General features: G+C 41.4%; 1 protein-coding gene across 3 annotated transcripts in view; it reads right to left on the bottom strand.

Moving 5' to 3' along the window:
- The window catches only part of arhgap29a (Rho GTPase activating protein 29a), a 41,034-nt gene extending 22,862 nt beyond the window's left edge, over positions 1-18,172 (bottom strand). The window contains exons 1-3 of one of the 3 annotated variants that reach the window (XM_035999456.1): positions 17,921-18,172; positions 16,393-16,534; positions 16,092-16,362 (exon numbers count right to left, since the gene is read on the bottom strand). In XM_035999456.1, the coding sequence (XP_035855349.1) occupies positions 16,092-16,362; positions 16,393-16,434 (313 nt within the window). In that variant the 5' untranslated portion in view covers positions 16,435-16,534; positions 17,921-18,172. Of the gene's footprint in view, positions 1-16,091; positions 16,535-17,920 lie in introns of those variants that run through there. The other 2 variants (XM_031307771.2, XM_035999454.1) reach the window with 2 other exon arrangements.
- Positions 18,173-19,719: the final 1,547 nt, after the last annotated feature.

Below are 19,719 nucleotides of genomic sequence, written 5' to 3'. Positions count from 1 at the left end.
TTCTCTTAATGTCTATATTTTAATAATAAAAAAAAAAAAAAACAGTAGGCCTATGGGCTGTGGCATTTTAATTAAGTTAGTTTTAGGTTAATTTAATTGTGCTTACCATCTGTGGCCCAGTTTACATTCTGACTTACAATTCTGGTTATCAGGGTGCTCTGCATGAAGCTCGACTTTGCATTATTTCCCACAGGACAGTGAATGCTGCACACATTTATCTAGCGAGAACACACGGGCTTGGACAACAAGTACGTGGTTTCACAGCTGAGGAGGACCGGGAGTGTTTTTAAGATAAATATAAGGGCTGATCAGAAAATGTAACGAAAATGTAACGAAACGTTATAGAAATGTAGTGGAGTAGAAAGTATAGATAATTGCTGCAAAATGTAACGAAGTAGAAGTCAAAAGTATGCACTATTGATTCTACTTAAGTAAAGTACAGATACGTGAAAAATATACTTAAGTACAGTACATTCCACCACTGGTAATAATGGATAGTTTTAGTAAAACCTCATGGATTTGACTTAGAATATTATTATTTACTACTTAGGCCAAGCCCTTGATGGATGTGGATTATAGAATTCACTTGCACTTTAGCTTCCTACACAAAAACACGACTGTGTTTTGCCACGTCAATGTATACGTATACGTGAAAGTGCAAGAGCAATACGTATATGGAAAAAATAAGATATCACGATATTTTTGTCCAGACACATCGATGTCGAAATAATAACCACAAGGTTGGTGGTTCAATCCCAGGCTCCTCCGGCCATATGTCAAAGCATCCCTGAGCAAGACACTGAACCCCAAGTTGCTCCCTTGATGCCATTAGCTGTCCACTACTCCTAATACTTAGGATTGGCTAAAATGCAGAAATAGAATTTCACAACTTTGTACTGTGTGTACGTGACGAGTAAGAATTAAGTTTGTGTTGTTTTTTTTATTGCAGTGTTGACTATTCGTGCTTTCGCAAAATATTAACACAAGGAGAGTTTTGATAAATAATGACTAAGTGGGTAAAGGCAAATAATAAATCACTTTACTGTAATGTAGCCTTTAAAACCAGGAAGAGACAACACTTTTGTCACATCACGATATTCAAAATGTAAGACGATATCTAGCCTCATATATCGATGTTGATATTATATCGATATATTGCCCAGGCCTATTAACAACTTCTAGAAAGCAAGCATTTTACAAAACTTGTAAAAATCTGAATGCCCCCCCCCCCACCCCCATCAACCCTCAATTAACCATTTAATATGATGGCATTGGTAAAGACAACGTCAGGCAGCGTAGTGGATATCAAGCACTGAAATCTCTTTAACAGCTCCGACACTATCCATTAGCCTGGTTAACGTTAGACCAATAAGATAAGAGATCATCGTGGTTCAGTCTTCCTCTGTTACAAGTCATTGTGACATGAATTTGGCGTGCTATAGAACATGCAATGCAAAGGCTTTTCAAGACGCTATTTCATGCTATGAATTGCGCCTTCAGTCTGAAAAATGCTTTAATTATGGGACTTGTACTGTGTTTCAACACTGAGGCTTAACATTGTATCATGTGCTATAAACCCTGAACAGATTGACCTAGAACCCAGCTATTTAGAAATCTCCCTGCTTTAAATGAATGGTGCAACCTCACTGGAAAAAGGATTACTACATGACATTCCAGCTTTGTTGGTTGAAAGAGTGTCCATGGCAGCCATGTCAGACTACTGTCTGTCTAGGCAACTAAACCATAAAGCAGAGATGGCAGAGGGATTGCACACAACTCAGCAAACCTACACATAGAACTAAAAGGGTGCTAACCTGACAGGCAAGTGCATAACTTAACATGACCTACTGTGCTCTTTTTGCAATTAGCAGTTAGTTAGTCAGTTAACCAAAGAAAACATGGTATCTCAGGTATGTGGTTTTGTGACTCGATGTGACTTTGCCAACAGTTAGTCACCACCGTTTAAAAAGGCAACCTCGGTAATGTGCTCTTGACATTGTTGAGAAATTAGGTAAGAAAATGTAAACAGTTCAGCACATGCACTGCAGTCAGACCAACATTATTGTCATTTCGACTAGAATATGTTCCGGTCCTAAGCTGTAATCACACTAAATATATAGTAGGCTGCTAGGCAGGTTGTTTTCATGTCATGCTTTAAATGGTATTATAATAGTCATGTGTATAAATGAGGTCAGATCTCCTTGTAACTTCCTAGTAAATAAAAGTTAGTGAAAACAAAAAAAAACAACCACACCCACACGCACAAACAGACACACTAAAAGAATGGATGCAGCCAGTCAAAGCCACATTTTGTGCTGACGATCACCCCTGGATTACCACTTCATGGAAGCGGGGATCAGAAAGACTTTAGCTGTCTCCCATTTTTTCTTTTATTCATTAGCCCTCTTTTTTGGAGTGGGACAAATAGTGCCGCCAGTGGGGCTAATAATGCTGGGTCTGTGTGGCTGCCATGACAATGCTAGCTGAGTCCACTCCTGACCCGGAAATCCAGCCAACTGACCAGCAGGTGACAAGTTCACATTGTCCAACAGGTTACAACATCACAACAATAATCAAATCAATATGCGATCCAAAATCCCCCCACTAACTATCAACAAAAAGCTATAGAGGACCAGACTTTTGTGTTTTCTGTATGTTGTATGAAGCTTTCTCATAGGACTCTGGCAGCCCGTTTTTGTCTCCATTAATGAGACACGGCAGTCATTACCCATGTGCCAAATGGCTATACTTGCTGCTGCTTTATTGACAACTTCAATGCAGCCAATCAGCACACTCTGCAAATCAACAATGGGCCACTTAACATGAACCCAAAGAGCTGGAGTAATTGGATAAGGTGCAATAACTCCGGGAAACAACACTGCAAGTAGTTCACAAGGCAATTCCAGCAATTCCAGGTGAACATTAAGCACTTCCCAAACATCCACACACAAACAAATCAACTCCGCTGCTTAAAAACCCTGGACACACCAAAATGATGACATAAGACAGCACAAATCCCAGACTGTTCCACTTCCACATGAACTACTCCATGCCAACATTCCCTGTTGCTTCTAGCTTACCAAATGCTTCAGGACCTGGAGAGTCCCATCTTTCACTATAGCAACCCTCTTCATCCATCTTCATCAGATGCCATGCACAGCTCCTTCTAGTGCCAAGGACCTAGTGGTTTTTGATGATGAAAGCCTCTTGTCCTTTTGTTTCAGCTGCCCAACTCCTCACGAGGCAGGAAAAGGGCCAGCGGTTTGCTTCTGGCACAACCACACATCAAACTGAGACTCAATACTTCTATATAATCAATGCACATGAACGTACAGAGAAGGTCATTCTGTTTGTTGGTCGCCTGTATTACTAGGTATTTAAGAAAATGACTGTACAATCCCGAGTAAAGGAGAAAGACTGTGCCAAGTGGTTTTGTAGTGGTATGACATGTATAATTGTATTCATTTCCATTACAAACCTTGTGAATGGTGCTTTCCCATTTACACTGGGTCAAAAATATATATACAAAAATCTTTAAGTGAAATACTTGACAGGAAGTCTGCATTGAAAGAAAGCACACAACTAGATTCTTTTCAGAGAAAAAACAACAAAAACAGAACAATTAACCAGTATTTTAGTAAATGTTAAAAAAAATATACGATATATAATTTTACTTTAACCAAAAGTATTTTGCTGTTAACAGAACCGAGTCTTTTCAAAGTCCTTATCTCTTACAGCCTTATACAGAGACCCTGACCCACAATAATATGATAAGGGTCAAAGTTTACAATGAGCCGCTTCAACCCTTAAGCCCTTAATTGGTCCTGGTCAGTTTAGATCCCATTTATGGACATTATCCTTTCAATGACAAAATACACACAATGGCCTAAATCTTCCCTACACAGGCTATACACCCCATTCATCGACCGAGTAACTGAATCCTGAGTCCTGGAGGCATCAAGCCTGGGCAAGCAAGATGTTTATTAAGGACAAGCCTAAACCATGAATGCCCACGAGACAGAGGGTCTTCCTTTGCAAAACTCCATGGGCTTCAATCTTCAATGGCGGTTGTGTGGCCTATTGGACCATCCTAAATGGTGGCTAATTAGCAAGACATTATGGTTGCGTCCACCAGCCCAGCAGGACACAGGATAATGTACAGAGACTGATTATTTAACCCCTCAACTGCCATTCTGCATGAGACACAAAGAGAAGAAGACTCGTTCCCACCAAGGAGGGCCGGTTGAAGGGACATCTGACTAGTGCATTTGTGTTATTGTCATGTTTATGACGGGAAAAATAAAGTTTGGAAAGGAAAATGTGGTGGAAGAAGTCGCAATGACATACGATGGCTCAATTTGCAAATATTAGCCATGTGAAAACAAACAAGCTGCTGGCAAGATCTTTATTTTTTCCCCAGGGAAGACCACTGAGTTTTGCATGAGGACTTGTTTGAGTGCTGAAAACTCACTATTGTCCCTGGGGCCACTAGCAAACAGTGGGTTGGTCGCCTTATGGGTCTGTCACATGAAGCATTTATGGAACAATAAATCACAACGGCAGCTTTTCACGGGAAAGAGGGATTGGAGTGTGTGTGTGTGTGTGTGTGTGTGTGTGTGTGTGTGTGTGTGTCTTTGTCCATGTGTGATGGTTAGCAGTGGGAGGATTGTTAGGAGTGATAGGAGAAGTTTGGGTGTGTATGGGGGGTGGGGGTTGTGTGTTATTTGGGGTAGTACTCTCCCTTGGGATTTGTCCCAAATTTACCCCTGCACCCCACATCCCTGCTTCAGTGGGGGTTATGAGAGAAGGAGTGAGTGAGAGACATTCCTGGGCATAATAAGCCCTGGTGAATGAAGGCTACAGGGGGATCAGGCTCTGATCCTGATGAGAAGGAGGCCGCGGATCAGGAGCTGCTCGGAGGCTGCCAGTAACACATTGCCAGGTTTTTACTTCATTAGCGTCATGGAAACCCTACATTCCAGCCTCTTGTAAGGGAGCAGGGACGGGAGTTGCAGGAGTGAGGGGTGGAGGGGGATCCATAATGAAAACATTGTCGGATCATTCACCATCGAGATGACACCTCAATACCAAAACATTCTGATGCTCTTCTGGAGCAGAGACTCTTCGACATTTAAATGTTATGGACCCACAAACATAAGGCCATAGACTCCCATATGATAAAATGTTATCCTTAGAATCTGGTATGGAAAGAATATCACATTTGTTGATTTAGTCTATGCAGTATGTAGGGACGCAATGAAACCTGTAGACATAGCAATATTCTCTAGCTGGGACATTTGTGAATCAGTAGTCTAGGTTTCCCTACACCCTCTGACCCTCAGGCCACTGCAGTGTTTCAATGTGAAATTATTTCTTTGGTACCCCACAAACTACAAGCCTCTATACAGGTCCAATGTTAACCTGCAGGGTTGATGCAATGGTCCAGTTTTAACACACAGTACAACAGAGTTTGATTTACTGGTGTCTAGGCCTGCACGATAAATCGGCTTCACCCTCAGCCAATGACAAAGCGCCTTTTAGTCACGTGTTTCACTCGTCGAGCGAGCGCAGTAGTTCGGAAATAAACCAAATGGATATTGATGAAAACCCAGGTACTAGTTACGAGAATCAGCCAACCACTCAGTCTCAAACCGAACTCGTTCGAAAAAAGGCTCGCATTCGGTGGTGTGGAAGTATTTTGGATTCAAGCAAGACGACAAGAGTCAGTCTGATGTGATTTGCAAGGCATGCAGCACCGCAAGGTAACACCACAAATCTTTACCAGCACCTCAAACGTCACCACTAAGTGCAATATGATGAAGCCGTATAAGGAAAGAGGTCCGAAAGACGTTTCAATTAGCCTATTTAGAGCCATGTTCAGGGCCATATTCAGCGCAGTGCATTAAACTTCTATTTTTGGTAACCTACTTGAATGGCCAGTTGAATGTTAATTCTATAAAAAGGCAAGCAGTTAAAGAGTGTGCTAAGAAATAATTCTGTTTTTGATAATGTACTTAAATTGGCAATTGACAAACTCCATTTCTCTAGAGACTGAAGCTGTAGCTGCAGCATGTTGATTGACATGTTTTAATTATGTAAAGACATGTTCAAGGAGTTCAGATAGAGCCTGTATCAGGGCCATATTTAGTTCAATGTGTTATGTCACTATTTTTGGTAGCCTACTGTATTTAAATGGCCAGTATGTACTTTCTTTCTTCATTGAAGCCTCTATGTTTACAGGCTTGTGGTGATGCGCAATGTGCTATAGGTGCCAACAAAAAAAAATCTATGTTTGGTACTGCCAATTTGTTTTGTTTTGTTTTGTCATGGTTCATGTGTGCAATAAACATTACACTTCGTGATAAAAAAAAAAAAAAAACGTGGCAGAGAATCGTGATATCAATTCTAAGCTAAAAAATCGTGATTCATATTTTTCCCTGAATCGTGCAGGCCTACTGGTGTCACACAACAGATGTAACAGACTGTAACAGTCAGCATTCTGACTTGTAATACACAAGTCATACTGTTAGTTTAATAGATGTGTCAGTTTGGTAGCACCCAAAGAAAAGACGGAGAGAGACAGAAGGATATTGGGGCAAGAACAAAAACGGTTATTTGTAGAAAGTTAAAGTATCTTAGACTCAATCATTCAACGTGAAAATGTTTGTAATAGTTAACATCTGCCCACAATGTATAGACTACCATATAAGAAATAGAATGTTTTTGTCGCTCAAGGCTATCAATGCTAAAAAAAAAAAAATGCTGATGCTTTTCCTTGATGTGTACTATAAAGAACCTCTTTCAGTTTGGGGACTAAGCATCAATGGCTTGACTCTTTGAAGAACAAAACTTCCACTAGGGCCTGACACAATATGACTTGGCAACATTCCTTTCGCTCTGGCCCTAGCTATGCTCAGTCATGCATTGCAAATTATGGGAGCAATGTATTATCTATGCTTCAAAACATTTGAGGGAACGGAGGGGTGCTTATTGCCACAAAGCAAGTGTGAAATCACTAAACATGTCACAACTGGGTCTGCAGAGGTCCGATCAAATGGAAGCAGCTCATGGCAGAGGGGGCTAAATAGGATGTTGAACAGGCTAGTCATGACCAATGTCAATCAAAACCTCTCAATGTGTCCTATTGAGTCAGACAACAGCTGGACATTCCAGCTACTCACCCCTAAATAACCAACTAGGACTCTGTAGTGGCAGTTGTTTCAAAGAAATTGTCCATTCATCAAAAGCAAGGGTAAGGCTAGGTTTCAAGGGGCTCCTATGAGACTTGCCCCCTTCTTCAAAAGACAAGCATCCAAATGTTGATCTAATAATCAACCACTGTGTCACTCAATAATCTTTGTTTTGTTCAAATGGATTCTTCTTTAATTGGCTAGGGTGAAATGCCACATTCTTTCACATTACCCCCTCACCATAACAGCATCTTAAAGGGAATTTATGCATGATGATAAAAATGACTATCGTTTCAATCTAAATTTTAACTATTTGCCCAACAGTGAGGGGGTTTTGCAAAATGGGTCCACTTAACCTTTAACACTTGGGCAGGGTCACTGCAATGGGTGGCCCATACATCTCTTGATATCCCCTCCCCAGCAAACTTCCTGTGGTCAGTGGCCCTGGTCCACCTCTGTCGACGGACCACCGGCGGTCCACTCTACGGATTAGCAGATTACATGCAGCTGGTAAAAGGCAGGGTGACTTTGCCTTCCCAGACTTCTATGCTCATACCGAGGCATTCCCTGTTGCTTCACCTTTGAAGCACTTTTTCCCATGACTGCATGCACAAAGAGCTGGCGTTTAAAAAGGCCTTGAGGCTAGACACACAGCACCTTCCACCTAGGTGGGGGGCTTTTATGTTCCCACTCTGCAGGCTACTGCCTTTGTAAGGCTTGTTAGCTGTTAGCTCAGGAAACCAAAAGTTAATGGAAAATTATGCTCAACGAAGGCTGAAGATAGATAATGCTTATGTTTGACTACTAGAGAGGAACACAAGATATAACGACACATTGCAAACTCCAGTAATAAAGATCTGAATTGACAATTAGGCGATCCAAATTTCCAAGAGTGGCCTAGTAAAAAGTTCCAAGATATCTTTCTAGTCAACAGCCACATTTACCCTTGGATATTTCTCTCTTTAGTTGTTCGCATATAAATGAGATACCCAGTGCGAAGTGAAGAATTTGTTTTACCCCCTCTTTCATTTCTCTTTGGAGCTGTCTGTCACAGTGAGGGAAGACAGGCAACCTTTCTCTCTGGATATCCCCCACATCTCCACCACCACCTACTGTTGATGCAAAGCTCTGAAGGTTGGCATTCCAACTATGCTTTCTTGAAGAGAAACTGCAAATCCCCCCACCGTCCAACCTCGAGCTGGCAGCCAAACTAGTCAGGCATTGGGCTGAAGAGACTACAGTTGCTCCCCAAGCTGTGTAATGAAGGCAAAGGAACATCAGCAGGCCAGAGAGATGGGAGGTGGGAGAGCTGCCCAACTAGTACAAAGATGGGCCCCTTTAGTACACCTGTCAAGGGGAAAAACTGGGAGGTGAGGGGGCTGAGGTTGGGGGACAAACAGCATTGAGAACAAGAGGACACTGTTTAGCTTTACTAGCATCCTAATCCTGAGAGAATGGGCTTTGTGTGATAGAAAGTGTGCACTAGAAAACGTATTCTCATAACTGTCAAGGCATTACTTTAAAATGTTTATAAGAAGGGAATTGGGATAAAATATACCTTGCATTTCAAGAATAATTTCAGTTGGAAGACAAAGAAGATAATCAGGAGTTCAAGAAAAACAATGGCCCTCTATGAACACAAGGCAATGTTTTCCTTCTTACCAAGGTTACAATTAAAAGCTCAAGCAGACACCGGCCTTACATGGGGTTGAAAGCATTTAGGGCTGTGGAGGCAATGCTGATGGACTCCTGTCAGTCCTTTCAAAAAGGTACTAAAAATCTAATGCCAAGGGGCCTCCTGCATGGGCCCCATCATCATTAATTGAAAGTTATGAAATATGCAGATTTAGAGGCTCGTAAATTCAATCCTAACAATTGGTAAGGTGAAAAGACACTGTTCTAGGAAGCCATAATCCGTTTGAAGAAGCCGATTCAAGAGAGATAAGGGTATTGTTGCTTGTGTGCCGGTTGCTTTGGCAAGTTCAATCACACCCCAATAGCTCCACTTTCCTCCCCTGCCCTTTCTACACCCCAATGAGACCTTATTGGAGTCTCACAAGACACGACAGACTCCAATTGATCCTGGCTATGCTTCACGCTCGGTCTGTCTGCCTCCACATCAAACAGGGTCTCTGTTCCTTTCACTGAGCACAGCAACGGAGTTCCTAAACTTACAGAATGTTGTGGACAAAGACAGTAGCTGGTTATCCTTCTCTCTCCCCCATCAGCTCCACTGGCCTTTAACGAGTTATGAGCTGTACCCAGCATGGGGCTGACACAAGCACATGCAAGCATGCCCTAAGGTTGGCTCTGGCAGAAAAACAAGGCTAATTATGCTCAGCCTAGCCCTTGCTACACAGGGAATTGCAATACCATCTGAAGAAACTGATAAAACACAAAATCAGTGTTTAAGATTGAAAACTATTTACCCAAATTTCACTGACAGACCAGGGAGGCTGGGATACCTGCGTCATGCCGTGAGTAAACACAGTTAGTGCCTGTGCTGAACTGAACATAAACAGCATGTTAAAACCCATTACTTACTTTGATGACAGGCTGAAATTGAAATAGACACCTGTCACCTGCACCATCTTACCAATTCACTATGGTTGACTCTTATGTACAAATTCTTTCTTGCAAAGTCGGCTCGCCGAAAGCGCAGTTAAGGTGAATAGACGGCGGATTTATCTTTCACCACATAGATATGCTCCTAAATAACAGAAGACATAGACTTAAGGAGTTCAGAGCAGTCCATGTTATTTGGCTTCATGACATAGGGATTTGCTGATCTAAGAATGAGTTAGACTTTGTTATCAGTCCTTCCAGAAAAATGCGGAGTTCTTTTGTGATTGTTGCGGGCAAAAATCCTTGATTATGTGGCACGTTTTTTTTAAAAATGCGATGAAATATGCGGGATATTTATGCAATTTTATGCGATGAAATTGCGGGAACTTGCAAAAACTGCGGTTTCATCATGGCTTCATCGCGGGGTTTGCAGCTTTTCGATGTTCACGTCGCATAATTACGTCACTTCATAACGTTCCCATGGCAACAGGGGGAAATGGTTGCTCTTGTGTGAAGTAAACGCAACATTTTTCAACTTTCTGCTGAGATATATGGGACTTTTTTGCAACGAAAATGCGGGGATTATGAAATCATGCAAGCCCCGCATATTTTGCGTGGAAATCGGCAATTTATGCGGCGAAAGTGCGGCGTATTTGAAAAAATGCGGCTCCCGTATAAATATGCGGACTTTGGCTGATTATGCATTGAATAATGCGATCGCATAATCGCGTTTTTCTGGAGGGACTGTGTACAATGCATGTTAAGTGTCCTGTAATTTCAATCCAGAAAAAATGTGTATCTTCTACAAAATCTTTATATTCAATCTGTGATGGCCAGCTGTTGCGTAACAACAGACAGAACAAGAGCAGGAGTCGCAGTTGGTTTGATTTATGATCTAAACAATTCTGCTGAGTTTCAAATCAAGCTTTCAACCACAAAAAAAGATACACTGTGTTTTATGAGGTTGTTATTAATCACAAACATGGCCATGAATCTTAAAGACATCTCATACATTTTGTATCCCCACTAGTGGATGCATCTGAATCAAATGACCGTATTACTGAATGAATAATTTGCACCACTGATGCTGTTTAAAAATGCAGGATGTCAATTAATGCTGCCCTGCCTAATTCTAGATGACTTTAATCCAATGCAGGGGTCGAGGCTACAGATTCAAGGGCTACTTAAGCTTATTCAAGAGGATCATTTTGCCATTCTTTGTTTCAAAGCCTTAATCCAAGAAGGGCGAGGGGAGGTTTTCTGATCACGCAACCAAACGGGTGTTGGTTAAATCTGCCATTCTGACTACTGAAAAATACTGCCATCTTTTATATCCCTAATACTTCAGTTGGACTAAAAGCCTCAACTGTGTATAAGAAGCCTCCAGAACGGTGTTTCTAAAGTACAGCCCCCTGTCAGAGCCCACAATCCTTGGCTTCTCATGTGTAGTGTGGGAATCCTGAAGCTTTATCTTAGTGTGTGGCAGACATCGACAGCCTCCCAGAACAAAGCTGCCCCAGCAAAAACATAGCCCATAACCATAAATCTTACCAGAGGGAAGGAAGGAGAGAGACCCACAGAGAGGGAGCTTCCTTGGGTTACAATTTGAAAACAACTTACAAATCTTCAAGTGCAGTTGGGCTATTAAACTTGACAAGTCAACATGGTTTTGCCACCTGTATACATTGTGCACAGCCAAAAGATAGATTTTCAGCTGATGGTGCCCTGAAAAGTAGATGATTTCATGTCCTCTTTCCTCAGGCAGATGGAATAAATGGACCTGCCATATGTCCCAATACTCTGCACTTTAATCCCAGGCGTACCAATCCAAAGATCTAACCCTAGCACGGCATCAATTAGACAATAGCTGTGCTTTTAAACAGAGATCACCCAAAACAATTAAGGTAATGTAATAAATCCTGTTAGGCAGCTTAGTAAGGAAGATAAGTATGATTAAATCAAGACTCCCAACCCATGAATGTAACTTGATCTTCAAGAGGCAACTTTAAAAGTAAGGAAGGCTAGTTGTCTCGTGCTTGTGGTAATTTACAGTGGCTTTAAATATATGGCCACAGTAAAAGAACCATAAAAGGAACTTTTTGGAGGCAAGAAGAAGCTTTCAATACTTTACAGTGGCTCCCAGACCCAGTGGGATAGACTGTCTAAACAGAGCACAGTTACAGCCATTAAGACAGTCTGGAATGGTTAGTGAAAAGCCCAAGTAGGGCTAATTTTAGGCTGGTATTTCACAAGGGGTGATTTAGAATACAAATCGCTAAAATAGCATTTAGGCTTTCTCTGAGGACCCCGACCAAAATCACTTTCCCACAAAGCTTTAGCATCATGGCAGAATACTTAACCAGCTTCCAAATAGAGAAAAATCACTTATTTCCCCCACATCTTTCCAGCACATTTCAAATAAAAGGCACAACAATAAAGCCAAAAATGCAACTCAGTAAAGCATAAGTTAAAAGTTTAACATCAATGTAACCATTGTAACATTTTCCTTACTATCAATGATTTGAAAAAAAAAAGAATAGTAACTCTAAAAACATTTTTGGCTCTGTGCCACAAAAGTGTACCTTAATGAGTGGTCAGGTGCATTACAGAGTATTACTGAACATTATAAAAGACCTGCGAAACATTTTAATCAGGGCCCTGTGAATTATTACAACCCAGAACCTCCAAAAGCCTATACTGATTAACTGAAGACACTTATGACTCGGTGCTTATGACTTGAAGTAAAACGCACAGCTGACATAAGAGGGTATGACTTCAGTCATACATTAACACTGACAAATTAATACTGTGACTAATGATGAGATGGGGATTGTGAAATATGTAGAAGTTACATTGGCAGGATGGCCTTTTCGGCAGGTTTGGGCGGCTAAACAGACGTGCTGCATTGAACATTGAATTGGATGGACAAATACTGTATGTATGACTGAATTCATTCAATGAAGTAATGTCTCACTGTCAGCGTATGTTTCAAGCAACGAGTGGGTGTTCTGTATGTACGCAGGGTATGTGAGACAGGGGGAGTGTGTGGCAGGGAGTAGTGGCTGTGTATGCAGATATCCCAGGAAAGGTGTTATTAATAGAGGTGACAAGGTATCAGACAGATCCAGATACTTAAGATTTAGAACTTTAATAGAATTATAAACATGAAGTGTAGCATTCAAACTAAAAAGCTTTCCTGCAACACCCTGTCTGCAGCTTCACTGACTGAATTGCTCGCTGGTGCTGTTTTCATTCTTAAGCAGCTGACGCACAGAATTGGTCATCATTCTGCTTGGCAGCGTTGGAGCATGAAAACCACTGACAACACACCTGTCCCAGTCAGACAGGCAGCCACAACAATGCATCCTCATTCCTAAGAATAGATAATGAGACGCACGACAATCTCGTGCAGAGCAGATCCTGCAAAACACAGCAACTCCAAAACAGTGTGGGAGCCTGTTTGTTGTGAACGAGGACACGCTAGGGCCAGGTGTTTGTTACGCTCACCCGGTCCCCAAACTTCCCCTGCGACCCCAGTTAAGACCAATCGTCAAAATAATAAGCCCTTCCAATTACTGATATGTCCTTCACACAAGTGTCCACTGGACAACGTAAGACCTTAAGGAAGAATGTAAATATCTGTCAAACTGTGGCGATGCTGTGAAGTGACGTCTACACTGACCTGACAACAATGAAGGCACATAAACACAAATTTCTTCTCAGGCACTACTAAAAAACAAAACTCAGTCATGCGTCATTTCCTCCAACCACAACTGAACAGCAACTACATTATAATTACCATTTATGGTCGACGTGCATTGCTAGAAAAATAAACTTTTTTTATAAATAAAACATTCTTAATGGCTGAAGAAGCCCCCAGGGACCAATCCCATAGGCCATAGCTATTCTTGACTTGGGAAAGTATCATTTCTGCAAAAGCTGCCAGTTAGCAGCAGCATGCTAGTCTGCAGATGCCTCCGGGGACAATGGGTGTCAGACTCACATCGTTGACTGTGAATGCAGGCACTGTTGCGAGAGGTACAGGGCTCTAAGCTGAATATTGCTCTTGACTATTGGCCCTGCGTGGTAAAAAAAAAAAGGAGGGTTCACTTAGGTTTCAGTGAGAGGCCAGAGTAATGAGAGGTTTGAACTACTGTGAACTGCTGCAGAGACAATATGGCCATAAATTAGAGGGGGGGGTTTAAATCACATCCAATCACAGCACAAGCCATTGACTCTTAACAATCTGTTAGCCAGCTCTGCTAAAGCCCGAGAGTGCCAAACCTCCACAATGGCACTTTGAAGATGTTTATTGATGACAACCATCCTGATATGACCAACAAAATTAAATCCAAATACCTTAATATGAGGTGTGTGTTTGCATGGGATTCCAGTGTAAAAATCACTGATGCGTCAAACATTCTCCCCAACTTATTTCCTGGAGTTTAAACATTACTTTGAGACACAATGATCTCTTTGCTAATTCCTCAATAGGTCTGTTTTCTACATCCTAATCAGCCTATTTCCCCAAATCTGCCCTTTCCTGCGTTTAGCCAAAACAAGCCGTCTAATGGGAATACTTTGCTTTCCAATCATGTGTTGGCATCTCAGTGGCTACATTTGCATAATTGAGCTTGTGCTTACTGGACCTGTAAATTGTGGGTTAGCATTAGCAGCAGTGTGGGCCGACACAGTTGCTGAATTGCATTTGTCATGAGTTTATTTTTAAACCCATTTAAGGTATCCTCCTTTTGGAAAGAACAGAGATTATAAACCGGTTTCTTAATGACAAGCAGCAAGGGCAAAATTTCTAGTATGACAGCTATGCAACCTTGGTAGCTAGCAAGGGCCTGTGCGTGCATGCTGTATGTTGATCTACTTAATCTGATATCAAACCGGACAAAGTTACAACTGTATCTGTGGTTGGGAACACTCAACTAGGTCAGAAACAAATAATGTGAAGCCATGAAAGATTACGGTATAGTTCTTATGTCGATCTCTTGCACATGAGGATTTAATGCTTTGATCCTTGGCATACTGACAGGTCATTGAAAAGTCTCTCAAGCTTAAAAAAAAAAAATGTGGTCTCTGTGAGTCCTACTCTCTATAATGCCGACATGTCCAGCTTGCGATTCTTTTTTCCCGGGCTTGGATGTCATGGCACAGTGGTAATGGGGGAATAACGGGTACCACCACCACATGCGCCTTCCCCTCATCTTACTTAGACCTTTCCAAACCAGGTCTGGGGATTAGCAGATCTAGGTCTGATCCAAAAGCCAACACCGAACGTACCAAGTCAGGAATGTAATAACCGCCCACACAAATACACAACTTCACTATGGTTTGGAAATGATCTATTTCATAGCCTATATTACTGGCTTAGGAGGGTGTTTTATTCTGTTGGGTGTCAAAAGTGCCTGCTGGAATGCTGCGGTCAGTGTAATTTTGAACATTTAACAGAGAGAACATTGTACAGTGTGAAATGATCCTTATCATTTGATGTTAAAATGTCTTTATAGGGTAATTTACTCTGACTAATATCAACATTTGTGGCATTGCTTACCTTGACCTGAAAGCTAACCAGAATATCGTGAATCCTTACTGTGTAGTAAATTATTAATTTTTTAGAGAGACTATTACATGTTTGTATTTTCTACTGTACAGATAGAAACAAGGAGGGCTAGAACCAAAGTAAAAGTGAGATAAGGCTGGTTGACTGACCGAGCAGCCAAGGCCACAGGGGGGACAAAACAGGTAGACAGACCTGGGACTGTGTACATTGTGGTGAAAGCAACAGTGTGTACACAAGAGTTGACTGACAGCCGTTACCTTGTTGCTGTGCTCACGCCGTCTATTGCCCATTTTTCCCCTCTACACTGCCACAGGTTCAGATTTTTAAAAGATATTTATGAGCCAAATTTAATAATGACAAAGCAGAGAGGGCAGAGTTTAAACACACTAATGTTCTCATGGCATCCCAAGTAACAGGAAACAAGATGTTAGGACATGTTGGGGTGCAGTCTAAAACTTGAACTTACTAAAAAAGTCCACATCCACAATGACCAATTGTTGTGGCAACAAATCATTAACAGGTTACCTTAAAAAAGACAGCAGCAGTTAGTATTTGAATCTACTAGTGTGAATATAATTGATAGGATTCATTATGCCAGGTGTGAGACATCGGCACCTCAATAAGTATTGTTTAGAAGAAGAGCGTGATGTGTTGGCCACTTTTTATCATGAGCAGAAAGAGCAATTACCACAGCAGAAAGTTAGAACAGTGTGTATTTTTGCCACATTTCCCGCAATGCCAGTGGTAACTCTTTCCAAACATACCTTTGCAGTTGAAAACTTCTTTGAGTTGTAGAAGCACATCAGCAAACTTGCGCACATCACTGACTAGCTGCATAATATAGACTGGGTCTGAGACGGGGATATCTGGGCTGTCCGAGCTCCCCAAGCCGCTCTTTGAGACCCTGCCTGGCACCCAGGGGCCCGCACTGCTAGGGCTTGCTGAACCCAAGCTGGAGCTGGAGAGTCGGGAGATGCCTAGAGAGAATTTGGTTCCACCACCTCCGCCACTGCTGCTGCCGCCGCCGCCACCACCACCACCACCACCACCACCGCCTCCTCCTCCTGATCCTCCACCAGAACTCTGGCGCAGCATGGCAGCCAGCATGTCTTAATGGTCCAGTGGCCCTTAGGCCTGGTGATTGTTATCCCGCAGTGTTAGCTCCGTGCTCAGACCCAGCACCGCACCACAACAGGGATGAAGGATTCTGCCAAAGAGAGAGAAGACTCTTAATCCTGACCAGAACCATTTGGAATATCATTACTGACTGCTTCAGGTGGGACACGTTACCAGATGGGTTTTAGCAGGACAGACACCCTCACTGCAACTGGCCTGTCTGTCTCGGTTGTTTGTTGACAATATTCAACATGTGGATTTTCTATATTTCCCTTGAAATTAACGATAATTAATCTGCAGGGAGTTTGAATGGGTCAATCAGAAGAAAATCAGGTGTGTAGCTGGACAGTTATAGTGCTGCTGTCTGTCTGGAATAGTTCACAAAGATACTGTTTTGAACAACGCGTGGGGTAATTCAATCAAGTAGTTGTTGGAGTACTAAACAGTTTCAGCATTCTTGATCTTAATATAATAATGATACCAATTACAACCCAAAAAATAATCTGACAAATCAAACCAGTCCTTACTATGGAGTTACACTATGCCTACTACTGTATGTTTGGCTGTGAATAGCCATGCCTCACAGGACATGAAACTTATAAGTACGTGATATATTCAATTAGTAAGTTTGTGAGGGACAGCTTTCACACTTCACACTATATTCATCGTTTGCCTCTGTGCCCTTGCTTGATGTTACCATCAACTCCTGATGTAAACATGTGCTGCACGTTAATTCGATTAAATTTGAAATACAAGCCAAACATTCATAGGTTAAAATCAAAGTGTCTATGCGATAGACGGAAAGAAGCAAAAACTTTAGAGAAAAATACAGGAGGTCATTCATGTCCCTTTCTACACTGCGTCTAAGCGCATCTCCCCTTGCACAGGCAACTAATGAACACGACACTGCTGGTTCAAAACTCGAAAATATGATGATTTCTTGCTTATTGCTAAATAAAACAAAATGAACTTAACCCCCATTAAGACCGTCGGATCATTAGGGTCGGCTAGTAAATTCGGCATCCATAAACTCTACCAAACAACTCTCTTTGTCATCATATATCGACGTTTACAACCAGTTCTGACTGCTATATCGCGGTCACCATTCGCGTTTGTTAGCTCAATGAATCGAAGAGCAATCTTAACTTTGGGGGTTTGTGGACGTAATAGGCTACATGCTTGGTGTATTCAAGTTATGCCGAATTGGTGTGTTAAGGGGAAAATACAGTTTTAACGTCATTTTTCCACAAGAGCAAGGAACAGTTAGGCTGTTTGCCTCCAGCAAAAGGCAGCATTGAAGCACTAAATGTGTGAACGGAGTTCAAAAAGTAACGTTACGAAGCTAACGTTAGTTAAGTTAAACCGTCTCTAGACACTTTTCCTGTCTTCAAATGTTAGGTCAAATTATTCATCAGCAGCTGTATGTTTTTGTAGCAACTCAAACAAACATGACAAATTAGCAGACATAATTACAAACCTGCCATCGGATCCTAAAACATTTCAGCCGAAAAAAATCCTGAAGCGGAAAAGTGACCGAAGATCAGTCTTGAGAAGGACGAATTATTCCACAACCACTGCGCTATCCTTATCTTTCACTGCCGTACGTTTTCCCAAACCCCTTACTGTCCCGGCTCAGCTCCACTGTGTTCAATCGGCTCCTCTCTCCATGTGATGTCACGTAGGCTGTTAACTTCTGTGTGTGTCTGGTCTGTGTGTGTGTTGGGGATTTCTTGTGGAGTCCTCCCTTCAACAGGTGCCCGGAGTTTTAAAGTGTCAAGCAACCCGTAAAATCGTTGAACCTCCGGTTATGCCTTTCAAAATAAATTCCCTGGATAGGAATTTACAATTTGCTACATGTCAATGTGTTGGTGTCACTTTGAAAAAAACGTTTAAAAAATTAGACTACAATATGTATCCCCATATTCTAAACCTGTAAGGTTGTCATAAACATTGCACCTAAAAATGCCCATACATGCAAGACGTCACTTTTGTGACGGCTGAACTTTTATTCTGAACACAATATATCTTTACTTCCGGTATTATTTTTGATGGCTTTGTTTTTATTACCACAACCTGAAATCTGTGAAACATATGTAGTACGTCACCTTAAAAACAACAGAATTGATAAGAGTTCAATAAGATGCATTAAGTAGTCTGATTAGCATTTTAATAGAGATAGAGATACACTGCTCTGCTGCTGCAGGGGCAGCAGACAGTTTATTGCGTTTGCCTTGGTTGTAAATCTATGCAGTTTATTTAGAGGCCTTCTTCAATAGCAAGTCTGTGTTCCAGCCACAGTTGGTTTCTTTGGAGGAGGAAACTGTTGGACATGGGGACATTCTCCTGAGAAAGACACACAACTGTCTGTTATTTTAAAGAATAAAAAGGAGTGCTCTATAGATAACAGCACTTGGTCACCTAGGCCTATATAGGCTTTTACTGTTAATACGCCTCAACTGTTGCCTATATGGTAAATAAACAAAAAACAAAAAGGAATTGGGTCTTTAACCTTTTAGGCTTTTTAACCATGTGCACCGAAAATAAATCTAGCACTGGAGGTTGCAAGTAACACACACATGATTGACATCTCCTGGTAAAATGAATGTAGTGCAGTCAAATAAGGCCGTTGCACATTATGTCAAGTGTGAATCTTTTCATTTTACAATAAATAAGGCTTGTGCTTGGAATAAATTGCTATCATATATGGATGTCTGTGGTTTAACTATATCTGAATGGCATGTTATCCCTTTATTTCCTAAGAAAAAAGGATTTTAGAAAACAAAAACATTTTGTAATAGTTTTTTTCCATCGTTAAGTTATTAATTAATTTATTTCCCCTAAGTCCTCTCTTCTTTCTATTGTTATTATAACCTTTAAAGCATATGGCACAAAACAGCATATAGTCTATTATGATGAGGTGCATCAGAGAAAACAGGTAGACTAAGGAGCATTTCATGGCTCTATTAAGACTGTCACTACTTTATTTTTGGAAATGACAATGCTGTAGATGTTTTTAGAAGAAAGAAGAAATCTTTATTCGTAACACACAATTATACACATTACAATTTGCAGTGCAATTTCTTCAAATCTTTTGTATATGGTGGGAGGAAACCGGAGCACCCGGAGTAAACCCACACAAACACGGGGACAACATGCAAACTCCACACAGAAAGGCCCTCAGGGACCGGGGATTGAACTCTGCAGTGCCTACTTGCTGCTAACCACTGAGCCACTGTGCCACCCTAAAGGAAAGATAGATCCTGGAAGGATCAATGT

Source organism: Sander lucioperca, chromosome 1 (assembly GCF_008315115.2).
Source record: "Sander lucioperca isolate FBNREF2018 chromosome 1, SLUC_FBN_1.2, whole genome shotgun sequence".
Classification (NCBI taxonomy): domain Eukaryota; kingdom Metazoa; phylum Chordata; class Actinopteri; order Perciformes; family Percidae; genus Sander; species Sander lucioperca.
Note: the sequence above shows the minus strand (reverse complement) of the source record. Positions and strands in the feature narration are given on the sequence as shown.